The following is a 13,184-nucleotide window of genomic DNA, read 5'->3' on the forward strand; positions in this document are numbered from 1 at the left end:
CTGAAGTCGGACGCTCAACCGACTGCGCCACCCAGGCGCCTCACCTGCACATTTAAAAGGAGGGAATGAAAAAACATTTATCATGAAAACAATGTCAAAAGAAAGCCAGTAGCAAAACTTGTATTAGGCAAAATAAACTTTAAAACCGAGAGTGTAGTTTGGTACCCTTTGGGTCAATACCTAGTAGTAAAATTGCATGCACCCAATATTTATAGCAGCATTATCAACAGTAGCCAAACTATGGAGAAAGCCCAAGTAACCATCAACTGGTGAAGGTATAGGGAACTTGTGGGGTGTGTGTGTGTGTGTGTGTGTGTGTGTGTGTGCATGTATACACATATGTACTCACGTGTATGCTCATATATACATACATATATACATACATATATACATACGTATATACAAGGAAATGTAACTCAGCTTCAAAAAGAATGAAATCCTGCTACTTGCAACGATGTGGATGGACCTCGAATGTATTATGCCAAGTGAAATATGTCAATCAGTGAAAGACACATATATGATTTCACTCGTGTGGAATTTAAGAAACAAAACAGATGAAAACATGGGAAGGGGGCAGGAAAAGAGAAGAGTGGTGACAAAGCACATGAGTCTCTTAACCGTAGAGAAGAAGAGTGAGGGTTGATAGAGGGAGATGTGTCGGCGCTGGGCTAGATGGCGGACGAGTATTGAGGAGAGCACTTGTTGTCATGAGTACTGGGTGTCGTATGTAAGGGATGAATCACTGGGTTCTACTCCGGAAACAGAGAATGCGCTATATGTCAACTAAGACTTATATTAAAAAAATAAATAAAGCTGTAACAAGAGATGAAGACAGACACTATCTCATGCTCAAGGGGACAGCCAAACAAGAAGATCCAATGCTTGTAAATTTTGATGCGCCCACTATGCAATCACCAATATATAAAACACTTGACAAAACCATAAAGGAATTTATAATAATATAACGATAATAGAGGACTTTAACACATCAGTCACATCAATGGACAGAACCTGTAAACAGAAAATCAACAAGGAAACAATGGCTTTGAATGACACACTGGACCAGATGCGTTTAACAGATAATATTCAGAACACTCCATACTAAAATGGCAGAGTACATATTCTTTTCAAGCGCCCATGGGGCATTCTCCAGAAATGATCACATTCTACGTCACAAATCACACCTCAACAGGTACCCAAAGACAGAGCTCAGACCAAGCATCTTTTCTGACCACAAAGCTAGGAAACTTGAAGTCAACCACACTCATACACACACACTTACACCCCCCCACACCCCCCCACACACAAAGGGGGAAAGGCCACAAATCAAGGGAGGTTAAATAACATGCTACGAAATGAATGGGTCAAACAGGAAATCAATGAGAAAATACACTGAAACAAATGAAAATGAAAATAAGCTGGTAAAAATCTTTGGAATGTGGCAAAAGCAGTCTACAATGGAAGTATATAGCAATACAAGCCTACCTTAAAGAGCAAGAAAAATCTCAAACACTCTTAACTTACAACTAAAGGAATGAGAAGAACAGCAGAAGGAAGGAAATAATAGAGATTTTTTTTTTTTACTTTTTTTTTTTTTAATCATCCCTTCAGTTTTAGAAACTGCGAGGTAATGCTTTATAATGCTTTCTGGAGGTTAGTTAGTTTTTTTTTTCCCCAATATATGAAGTTCATTTTTCAAATTGGTTTCCATACAACACCCAGTGCTCATCCCAAAAGGTGCCCTCCTCAATACCCATCACCCACCCTCCCCTCCCTCCCACCCCCCATCAACCCTCAGTTTTTAAGAGTCTCTTATGCTTTGGCTCTCTTCCCCCTCTAACCTCTTTTTTTTTTCCTTTCCCTCCCCCATGGGTTTCTGTTAAGTTTCTCAGGATCCACACAAGAGTGAAAACCTATGGTATCTGTCTTTCTCTGTATGGCTTATTTCACTTAGCATCACACACTCCAGTTCCATCCATGTTGCTACAAAGGGCCATATTTCATTCTTTCTCATTGCCACGTGGTACTCCACTGTGTAAATAAACCACAATTTCTTTATCCATTCATCGGTTGATGGACATTTAGGCTCTTTCCATAATTTGGCTATTGTTGAGAGTGCTGCTGTAAACTTTGGGGTACAAGGGTCCCTATGCATCAGTACTCCTGTATCCCTTGGGTAGATTCCTAGCAGTGCTATTGCTGGGTCATAAGGTAGGTCTATTTTTCATTTTTTGAGGAACCTCCACACTGTTTTCCAGAGGGGCTGCACCAGTTTGCATTCCCACCAACAGTGCAAGAGGGTTCCCGTTTCTCCACATCCTCGCCAGCATCCATAGTCTCCTGATTTGTTCATTTTGGCCACTCTGACTGGCGTGAGGCGATATCTGAGTGTGGTTGGAAATACTAGACATTAAGGCAGAAATAAGGGATATACAAACCAAAAAGACACTAGACCAAATCAATGAAACCAGGGGCTGGTTCCTTGAAAACAGTAATCAACATGAAAACCTCCTAGGCAGAGTTTTCACAAAGAAGAAGGAAAGGACTCAAATAAAATCACCAATAAGAAAGGAGAAACAACAGTCAACACCACAAAAATACAGTTAGAAGATAATATTATGCCCTATATGCAACAAATTGGACACTCTGAGAAAAATGGACAAATTCCTAGAAACACAAGAACTACCAAAACTGAAACAGGAAGATACATAAAATCTGAAAACAGAAAGAAATCAAAGCAGTAAGAAAAAAAAAATCTCCCCCAACACAAGAGTTCAGGGCCAGAGGGCTTCCCTGATGAATTCTACCATCCGTTTAAGGAAGAGGTAATATGTATTCTCCTCGAACTATTACAAAAAGTAAAAAAGAAGGAAAACTTACAAATTCACCTTATGAGGCCATCATCACCCTCATACCAACACCAGATAAAACCTCCACCAAAACCGAAAACTTCCGGGGCTCCTGTGTGGCTCGGTTGGTTTACTGTCCAACTCTTCATTTTGGATTAGGACATTATCTTGCGGTGCGTGGGTTCGAGTCCCACATCGGACCATGCACTGACAGTGTGGGGCATGGCCAGGATTCTCTCTCTCCCTGTCTCTCTGCCCCTCCCTCACTCTTATGTACTCTATCTAAGGAAAGAAAGAAACATTTAAAAACATGTTAAAAAATTTTAAATAAAACTGCAGACCAAAAGCCTGATGAGTATGTATGCACAAATTCTCATTAAAATACCTGCAAATTAAAGTCAACAATACATGAATAGAATCATTTACCATAATCAAGTGGGATATATTCCTGGGCTGCAAGGGTGGTTCCACATTCACAGATCAATCAACATGATGCACCACAGGAATAGAAGGATAAGAACAATATGATGCTTTCAACAGATGCAGGAAAACCATCTGACAAAATGTCACATCCATTCATGATAAAAACCCTCAGCAAAGTACATGGAGACTCAACCTACCTGCAAATCATAAAGGTCATCTAGGAAAAACCCACAACTCGTCTCATCCTCAATGGGGAAAAACTGAAAGTGTTTCCTCCAAGGTCAGGGACAAGCCAGGGATGACCCCTCTCACCACTATTTTTCCACATAGTACAGGAAGTCCTAGCCACAGCAATCAGACAAAAAGAGAAACGAGGCATCCAAATTGGCCAGGAAGAAGCAGAACTTTCGCTGTTTGGAACTGACATGATGCTCTCTATAAAGAACAGGAAAGACTCCAATGAAAATTGCTGGGATTGATATACGAATTCGACAAATCACAATATACAGAAATCAATGTACAGAATTCTATTCCATTTCTGTAGACGAATAATGAATTAACAGAAAGAGAAAGTAAGGGATCCATCCCATTGACAGGTGCACCAAATACCCCAAGATACCTAGAATGAACCTAACCAAAGAGGTGAAAGATCTGTACTCTAAAGGCTGTGAAACATTGATGAAAGAAAAGGAAGAGGACACAAAGGAAAGGAAAAAGATTTCACCCTCATGGATGGGAAGCAGAAAATACTGTTAGAATGTCTACACTCCTCAAAACAATCTGCATATGTACTGAAATCCCTTTCACACTAACAGAAACATTTGTCACAGAACTACAACAAATAATCCCAAAATTTGTATGGAACGACAAAGACCCCAAACAGCAAAAACAAAATTGAAGAAGAAAACTAAAGCTGGAGGCATCACAATTCCAGACTTCAGGTTGTATTAAAAAGCTGTACTGAACTGAGCAGTATGGTCCTGGCAAAAAACAACATCAACAACAACAACACAGACGCAGAGATCAATAGAACGGAAACGCAGAAATGAACTCATACCTATATGGTCAATTAATTCTCAACACAGCAGGAAAGCATATCCAATGGAAAAAAAAAGATAGTCTGGGGACACGTGGGTGGCTGCAAAGCGTGTGATTGTGGGTTCAGCTCAGGTCATGATCTCAGGGCAGTGCAGAGCATGTGTGGGATTGTCAGTCCCCATTTCTCTCTGCCCCTCTTCTGCATTCTCTCTGTCTCTCAAAAATAAATACATAAACTTAAAGAAAATCTCCTCAACATATGGTTTTGGAAAAACTAGACAGCAACCTGCAAAACAAAACAAGACCAACAACGGACCACCTTCTTACAACATACACAAAAGTAAATCCAACATGGATAAAGACCTATGTGTGAAACCTGAAACCAGAAAAATCCCAGAGGATAATTAACACAGGCAGTATCTTATTTGACATTGGCTGTACAAACGTCTTTGCAGATATATCTCCTGAGTGGAGGGAAACACAAGCAAAAATAATGGGACTTCATAAAAATAAAAAGCTTCTGTCACCAAGGAAATAATCAACAAAACTGAAACACCTACAGAATACTATTTGCAAACGACATCTGATGAAGGGTTAGTGTCCAGAACAAATAAAGTCATACAGCACCCAAAAAAGGAGAAATCCGATTAAAAATGGGCAGAAGACACGAATGGACATTTTCCCAAGGAAGACATACACATGACCAAAGCCATGTGAAAAGATGCTCAACAATACTGATCTTCAGGAAAATACAATTCAAAAGTACAACGAGATAACACATCACATCCGTCAGAATGACTAAAATCAATGAAGGATGAAACAGCAGGTGTTGCCAAGGATATGAGGAAAGAGAAACCCTCTTGCACTGTGGGTAGGAATGCAAACTGGTGCAGCCACACTGGAAAACATCACGGACATTCACCAAAAAAAAAAAAAAAAAAAAAAGGAAATGGAACTACCTTACGATCCAGCAATTTCACCACGAGGTATTTCCACAAAGAATACAAAATTAATCCTTCAAAGGGATACATGCACCCTGATGTTTACAGCAGCATTTTCTACAACAGCCAAATTACGGAAACTTCCCAAGCATCCATCAACTGATGAATAAATTCACATGTAGTATATGGAATGTGATATTATTTAGCCGTAAAAACAGGAAAGCTTGTCATTTGCCACGAGGTGCAGTAGTGACAGAATGTTATCCTGGGTGAAAAATGCCTGTCAGAGAAAGACAAATACCAGGTGATTTCACTAACACGTGGAAATAAAACAAAACAAAGGGGGGGGGGTGAAGGACACAGTGACAAACAAACAGATTCTTCACTGGGAAACAAACTGAGGGCTTCCACAGCGAGGTGGGGAATGGGTGAAACAGCTGCTGGGGATTACGAAGTGCACCTGGGATGAGCACCAGGTGACGCGTGCAAGGGTTACTCTATATTGCACACCGGAAACTATTCCACTGGGTCTTCACTCACTGGAATTTAAATTGAAAGAAAACATAAGGTTAATGAAACCTACCTACCAGGTTTTCTGTAGTTTTCAATCACTTCACTAGGTTGGAAAAATAACCACAAAATTTTAAAAAAGCATGTATGATGTGGGGGACAGTTGTGCCCTTACCTCCGTCTCTGGTTCCAGCAGGACGCAGAAACTGGGTCCCAGCTCATTCTTCTAGAAGGTCGTGAGAGGAGCATTTCATGTATTCACGTCCTAACGGAATGCAGCTCCCGTGCTTCTCAACTTCTGTCAGGGTTTCTTCCCGGAAACGAGCCTGAATCTGGAACCAACCATCGACTGCATCGATGAGGTGCTGTCGTGGGACCCCGCAATCCACGAGTCCTTCAGTAAAATATGTCTTGTTCAAATACTGTCCGGGAAGGGGAGGAATGAAACACGGGAACAGCCCAGAAAATGCAAGGGCCTGTGCTGCCCAGCAACCAGCTTGCCCAGGGAAGCCACCCAGCGTCCCCTCCCCAGCACTCAGTACAACAAGGCAGCGGCTCAGGAGATGCCAAGTTGCTGCAAACCTCCCAAGGTCTCCCCTGGGGTGGGCGGCAGAACGCGCTGGAAAGGCAGCTCTGCTCTCTGTCCTGAGGCAGCGGCAGAGGCCCTGAGTCTTCTGGGAGCAACAGCGACCCTTCCTGCTCTGAGGTGTCCTGGGTCAGAAAAGCCGATGGTGCGCCCTCTGCTGGCCATCACTGCCCAGGCAGAGGAACCCGCCCCTCCGGGTCTGTGGTGCTCGAGCTCTCTCTGCTGGTCATCATGGGAATTCCTGCAATGTTGAAGGCCCTGGGGGCTCAGCTGAGGGACCGAAGGTGCTCTGGGCAACCCAGCCTGTTCTCCGCATTGGGAAGGGTCTTAGTGACAGGGCCCGGGACACAAAGAAATCTTTTCCTTCTCCTTTCTTGTAAGTGAAGAATGAAACCGAATTTATTAACGTAATGACATCATTTGTAATGCTTTAAGCAATGTTCCCAGAAAAATAGACCACCAAATCACACATGCTGAACAAGAGGTAATGGTGTTGACCACCTAAGTGTCTAGGTTAGATAAAGAATGGTCACCTTTGAGAGAGAGACACCGGCTTCCAGCTATGGAATGAATGAGCCTAGGGATACAAGGGACAGCCAATGGAAGAGAGTCAATCCTGTAATAATATTGTTGCATGCTTTCACAGGATAGCTACATTTGTGCTTAAGGACAACATAATTTATAGACATATGGAAGGACTACAATGTATGCCTAAAACGAATACAACAAATGTGTGAAGAATATTTCAATTAAAAGTCGACATCATTTATGCTATCTTTAATTTCTCTTTCTTTGCCAATAAGCTCTCATTCCTGGGGCGCTTGGGTGGCTTACTTGGCTAAGCTCCGCATTCCACTCAGGTCATGATCTTGCAGCCCATCAGTTTGAGCCCCGCGTCAGGCTCTGTCCTGACAGCTCAGAGCCTGGAGCCTGCCTCAGATTCAGTATCTCCCACTCTCTCCCCCATCCGCAGCTCGGGCTCTCTCATAAAAGGAAAAAAAAAGAAACATTAAAAATAAAAAGTCATTCCTAATTTAGAATCTGTGAAATTCCATCTATACCAGATTCTCTAACATGACCATCTTGATGTTTAGAGCTTATCTGAAAAGTCACTAATAATATCTGATGACACATATGTGACAAGGTCAGAATGCAACTTACAGGGAGCTTCACATCTGTTGTGAATTTACGACATGCATCCGTGGCTTATATTTCCAATGAAATGTGCTTTAGGGATGCGGATGGATGAAATCATGTCCATCAGTCATGTAGGTCAATTTTCTACAGGACCATCATGCCTTCAATTAGGAATTGCCATCTCTTCAAAATGAAAAGAAAGCTGGGAAAAGGAATTGTCTTTGAAGGACGTAAGAGAAGACTATGGTGTTTTAAAGGGTTCACCTACCTTCTGGAATCCTCAGATTGGTTGTGGACAGGAGGATAGCAACCCACGATTTGGATGCACACTGCTCGTTCCAGAGGGAGAATATGGACATTCTTGTCATACACTTTTTATCAATATCAGCAGTTCAACTCTGCCAGGTCCAGACTGCCGGACCTGGGGGCAACATGATGCCTCGTGCCTGGGTTCAGAACACGAGGAACGCCAGCTGGTGGCGGGAGGGGGGAAATCCCACAGGGCCTGGGGCAGTGAGGCAGATGACCCCGGGACACCTCCCCACAGGGTAGGCTCTGGAGCTTACCTGCCAAAGAGCAGCACATTCTCCCTGAAGACATCCTTCTCCATGACAGAACATAACGCTGGGCCCCGCAATTCCAGGAGAGGTGACAGATGCCCATCTTTTCAATTGCAATGGCCTCTGCAGAGCTTGGCCCCAGCGATGTTGGAGTCTTAGAGTCATGAAACTATGATGCCCATGATACCAGCCCTTTCTGCCCCAACACTCAGAGCCACTTCACACATCCCCTCTCCCCTGGCCCATCTCGCCCTGTCCACGTACCTGGACCAGGTCTCCACTTTTCTCCTTGTACTTCCTCTTTGTTTCTGTTTCTCTCTAACCAACCTCTCTGTGTTTCTTCCTTTCACTCTCTCAGTCTTGCCCCAATCCCCTATCACTCATCCAGTTTCTCTCCCCTTACCTGTCTCTTTGTCCACCTCTCCCCGGGCTTCAGGCTATCTGCTCTGTGCATGCAGCCCTGTCCAGGAGCACAGGGCACTCCTGTCTCTCTCTCTCTCTCGTCATGTTTTGTCCCAGGCCCTGATCACAATGGAGGAGAATCCCCCATACAGCAGCTGCTCATATTGACATTTGCTAAAGCAAGGCTGGCAGCATGTGAACAGCCAGACGTTTACCCTTGGTGGCCCAGCCAGGACAGGAGGGCTGGAGGGCTGGATGGAGGGCTGGCTGCTTCCCTAAGCTGGAAGGAAAAAGGGGCTCACAGGGTTCAGGGTCCCTGATGTAGATTGGATTCGCTGATGTAGAAGGAGCCGTATGCTTACACCCAACTCTCCTGGGTGGTGTCAAAGGAACCTATCTTAGACCATGGACCTCTGCCCTCCCCATGCCTCAATACGGCATCAGGGGGAGCTTTAGGGGACACGGTATGACTCGCCACAAAAATTGCATCATTTGCCCCCTTGGAGGCCACCTGGATGGGTGCTATTGGTGGCAGCTGGGAAGGTGGGCTGTGAAGCCAGGTTTGTCCACTCAGGATGGGGCGGAGTCCAGGGGATGGGGACCCTGTGCCATGTGCAGGGGTCCGTCCTTGGCCCTGACGGCCGGGCCAACGCTTGGGAAGAGACGTGACTGCACTGGTCGGAAGCGGGGCAGGGTGGGTGGACAGCGCCACGGGCTGGTGGGTGGACAGCGCCAGGGTGGACAGGCTCTGCGGCCTCTGGTGCTCAGACGTGTCGTGAGAAGCTCAGTCAGCCGGGGGTGGGCGGCCAGGGTGGGAGTCTGGCCTCCCGGGTGTGTGATGGGGAACCAGCTCCCCACCCCCCTGAACACACTCTGCTGATGCTCGGCGGCCTTCTCAGAGGAGCAAAAGCCTCCCTCCTTCTGGAAGCGCCCCAAGTAGGAACGGTGGCCGGGGCGGGGGCGTCCTGGGCCCTGGGAGTCCGCCTGTCCTGGGGGAGAAGGTCAGCCCGCTGCGTCACCACATGCCTGAGGCCTGGGGACCCGTGCTCCGAGCTGGGGGTGAGGAGGGGTGCCTCCCCGGCCTCCGGGGGTGTAGGAGCCTGCCTTGGGGCATGCGGGGATCTTCCTCTGCTGGAGACACTGGCGGGGGCCAGTCCGCGTGGCTGAGGGCGGCCGAGTCTCAGGTGGGACGTGGGCCGGGGACGGCGTATCCAGGTGGCAGCCGCCCCCGGCCTCAGCCTGACACCCGGCTGCCTTTCTTTCCCATCCTCCACCACCCCCCCCACCCCGGCCAAGTGGATCACTGCCCAAGCCGCCCGCCCACTTCCTGTGACCAAAACATAAAGGATCTCGGGGGCCCCCAGAGCAGAGACCCGTGGAGCCTGGCAAGGTAGGGGCGCTGTCCCCTCTCACACAGCTGCAGAGGCCCCTGGCCCCCTCCGGCCCTGAGCTGTCCCTCCATGTCCTCTCTCTTCGCAGATGCTGTGGCTGTTGCTTCTGACCCCCTTCTTCTCGGGGACCTGCGTCGTGGGGAGCCCAGGTGAGTCCTGACCCCACGGGAGTCCTCCCTTCCCAGAGGCTCCTGTAACCTTGTCTCCAGTTCCAGTGGCTTGGGGGCCTTGGAGCTGCCTGTCTGTGCCCTCAGGGGAGGCCTAGGTGGGGACTGGGCTCGGCCCGGGCCCCGAGGCCTGGCCTCCCTCCCCCCTCATGTTGTTCCCAGCCTCCCTCCCCCCTCCTGTTGCTTCCCAGCCTCCCTATCTGGAAACGAGCTGGTGGGCATCGTCGGGGGCCAGAGTGCCCCCCAGGGGAAGTGGCCGTGGCAGGTCAGCCTGAAAGTCTACAATTATAACTGGGCCTCCTGGGTGCACATCTGCGGGGGCTCCCTCATCCACCCCCAGTGGGTGCTGACCGCCGCCCACTGCATCGACCGGTGAGTCTGCTAGCTGCCATCCAGCTCTGGGTGAATCAGGAGGTGTGGGAATCTGGGCTCCAGGCGGGGCGGAGGGAGCCGCCCTCGAAGGACCCGCCTCCGTGGCTTCTTTGCGACCCCAGGAAGGACGCTGACCCGGCAGCTTACCGCATCCATGCCGGGGACGTGTACCTCTACGGGGGGAGGACGCTGCTGAATGTGACCCGCGTTATCGTCCACCCCGACTACATCAACGCCCATCTGGGTGCGGACGTGGCCCTGCTCCAGCTGTCACACTCTGTGAAATACACGGCTAACGTCAGGCCTGTCAAGCTCTCGTCGGCCCTGCTTGAAGTCACCCCAGAGGACGAGTGCTGGGTGACCGGCTGGGGCACCGTCATGGTGCACCGTGTGTACGGGGTGGGGGTTGGGAGGGGTTCGGGGCCACGAGAGGCATTTCCAGACCTGGCCACACGGAGAAGTCCTGGCGGGTGGGCGGCTGCAGGTTCTGGAAAGGAATCGCCTTCCGACACCCTCCCCCACCCACCCCGTGTGCGCCCCAATCGGGAGATCCGACCCCAGAGGCTGGAGGGTCCCTGAAGCACAACTGAGCTCGGGACCCAACACTGTGACGAGGAAATTCATATTCTTAGTTTTTTTTCCAACTTATAGGAAGATATTGGGGGGCAGGCAGAAATGCTCACCCCCCCCCCCATTTTCTTTCCGGTCCTTCCAACTAAAGGCAGAACCCACCCCCTGGGTCTTAGGGATTTAGAGGGAGGTGGGAACCCTGCACCCTGGGGTCCCCACGGTAGCGATCCGGGCGGGAACGCAGGCTCGCGGCCGACAGCGGGGGCCACGCTCCAGCCTCCGGTCACGTCTGTCCCCCAGAGTCGCTGCCTCCGCCCTACCGACTGCAGCAGGTGGCGGTGAGCGTGGTGGAGAACGCCGTCTGTGACCAGCAGTACCACAACGCCACCAGCCACCGCTTGGCGGGCAGGAAGATCATCCAGGACGACATGCTGTGTGCGGGGACCGAGGGCCGGGACTCCTGCCAGGTGAGTCCCAGCCCATCCCGGCCCCCACCCCGCGCTGGAGGCCAGCCGGGGCTCAGTGCTCTCTCTCCTTCCTCAGGGCGACTCTGGAGGCCCTCTGGTCTGCAACACGATGGGTGCTTGGCACTTGGTGGGAGTGGTCAGCTGGGGTGACAGCTGTGCCGTGAGAAACCGTCCCGGGGTCTACGCTCGCGTCCAGACGTACGTGCCCTGGATCACGCAGCAAATCGGGAGGGGCCTCTGACCAGGGCCTGCTGGCCGTCCGCCCAGCTGGGCCCGGAGGACCGACGCCTTCCTCCCCCCAGAGCCTGCTGCTTCAGCCTCTGCGCCCCCGTCCCTGGCCTGGGCTCCGCCTTTGCTTCTGGCCTCCTCAGTGTCCGGGACTTCCCTGACTGCTGGGGGAAGGAGCAAGAAGATGCCAGGGGGCGGGCGGGAAGTCCCTGGGGCCCAGGGTGCCTCGCTGTGCTGTCTGTCAAATTAAAGAGCTTGAGGAATGACCAGAGTGCGGTCAGTCTCTGTGGAGTGGGCTCTCCGTGGGAGCGTGTCGGCCAGCCCCGAGGTACAGGGGGCTGCGCTGGGGCTGGTGTCCTACCAGGCTTGGCAAGGGAGAGTGAGGTTCTCAGGGTTGGCTCCACTCTGCGGCCACAGCCGCCAGCTCTGTCCTGCACCGGAGGCCACCACGTGGTTTCAACCTTGCATCCATTCCTCCTTCCATGCCCCATCTTTCCAACCATCCATCTGTCCATCCCACTTCTCTTGTAAGGCAAGGTCTGTTCTGGGAATTAACCAGTTGCCACACAAAAGTGACCTGGATATGATGCCAATTTGTCCTCCCCTTTAGGGACGTGCTTACCCATCTGGGTACCTTCAGGTGAGGGTCTTCGCTGGCTCCCCAGGGGGAGTTGGGTATGAGCTCCAGGTTCAGAGCCCCTGGTTGGGTATGAGCTCCAGGTGCTGGGCAGCAGCTGGAGAGAAATGCCCGGTAGGCAGCCGGGTGAGGGGCTGGAGGCCACGGTGCCCCAGGGCCATGATGTGTGTGCGCTGCAGGGTTAGGGGGTGCCCTGAGCCCATGTGCTGGGCCAGGGTGGGGCAAGGAGGGCCCATTCACCTGCTGTGCAGGGGGGAGGAGGGAGGAGGGAGGAGCTGAGAGGCAGGCTCCGTGGCAGGCCCCACCTGCTCCTTCTGAGCACCTGCAGCTATGGCTGTCCCCACCATTTGTGCCCCGTGGATGTTGCCCCCTGGACTAAGTGGCCGTCTCTGGGCCGCACAGGCCACAGCAGGACCAGGGCGGCCCCGGGTGGCCTGTCTGTAAACCCACGTTTGTTTTTCCTTGTCACCCGGACAGGGGGGGGATGGGTGTCCCCCACCTCCAGGAAGCCCTCCCCGGTTCGCGGGGGGCACACTGGCTCTTCTCCTCTGTCCTCCAGGAGTCGGGTCTTCGGGGCTGCCCCGGAGGGTCCCAGCTCGAGGCCCAGAGTGAGCCAGGAGACAGTCAGGCCTCGTGACAGGCGTCTGTGCCTGCCCACGCTGCTCACGTCCCTGCCCCCGTGCCCGCTTGGTGTCCCGTGGTCTTCACCGCAGATCAGATGGGCACAGCCCCCAGCTGCCCAGCTCAGAGCAGGCGCTTCCTAACCGTCCGCCGTGTGGCCAGGGCCTGATGACAGAGCCGATTAGGGGCCCTGGGAGGGGGCTGGACTTGTCTGCACCCGGCCCCGGCTTGAGACAGGAACTCTGAGGGACATCTGTGCCCCCCCCAATGTCTCTGGACACGGTG

The 13,184-nt window shown here is 50.7% G+C and overlaps 1 protein-coding gene across 1 annotated transcript; it reads left to right on the plus strand.

The window, feature by feature from the left end:
• Positions 1–9,925: 9,925 nt before the first annotated feature.
• LOC131500821 (serine protease 29-like) lies at positions 9,926–11,907 on the plus strand. Its single transcript, XM_058710308.1, has 5 exons — positions 9,926–9,986; positions 10,196–10,376; positions 10,499–10,764; positions 11,247–11,413; positions 11,490–11,907. Exons 1-5 carry the CDS (start codon positions 9,926–9,928, stop codon positions 11,652–11,654), a joined length of 840 nt encoding a protein of 279 aa, XP_058566291.1. The 3' UTR covers positions 11,655–11,907.
• Positions 11,908–13,184: the final 1,277 nt, after the last annotated feature.

The sequence above is a fragment of the Neofelis nebulosa genome, chromosome 18, assembly GCF_028018385.1.
Source record: "Neofelis nebulosa isolate mNeoNeb1 chromosome 18, mNeoNeb1.pri, whole genome shotgun sequence".
NCBI classification, from domain to species: Eukaryota; Metazoa; Chordata; class Mammalia; order Carnivora; family Felidae; genus Neofelis; species Neofelis nebulosa.

What these genes read in the sequence shown, in the direction of transcription:
- LOC131500821 (XM_058710308.1), top strand. Translation starts at nt 9,926, where the DNA reads ATGCTGTGGCTGTTGCTTCTGACCCCCTTCTTCTCGGGGACCTGCGTC. An exon ending in CTGCGTCGTGGGGAGCCCAG is followed by an intron (nt 9,987 to 10,195) that starts GTGAGTCCTGAC and finishes GTTGCTTCCCAG; the next exon opens with CCTCCCTATCTGGAAACGAG. An exon ending in GGGCACCGTCATGGTGCACC is followed by an intron (nt 10,765 to 11,246) that starts GTGTGTACGGGG and finishes TCTGTCCCCCAG; the next exon opens with AGTCGCTGCCTCCGCCCTAC.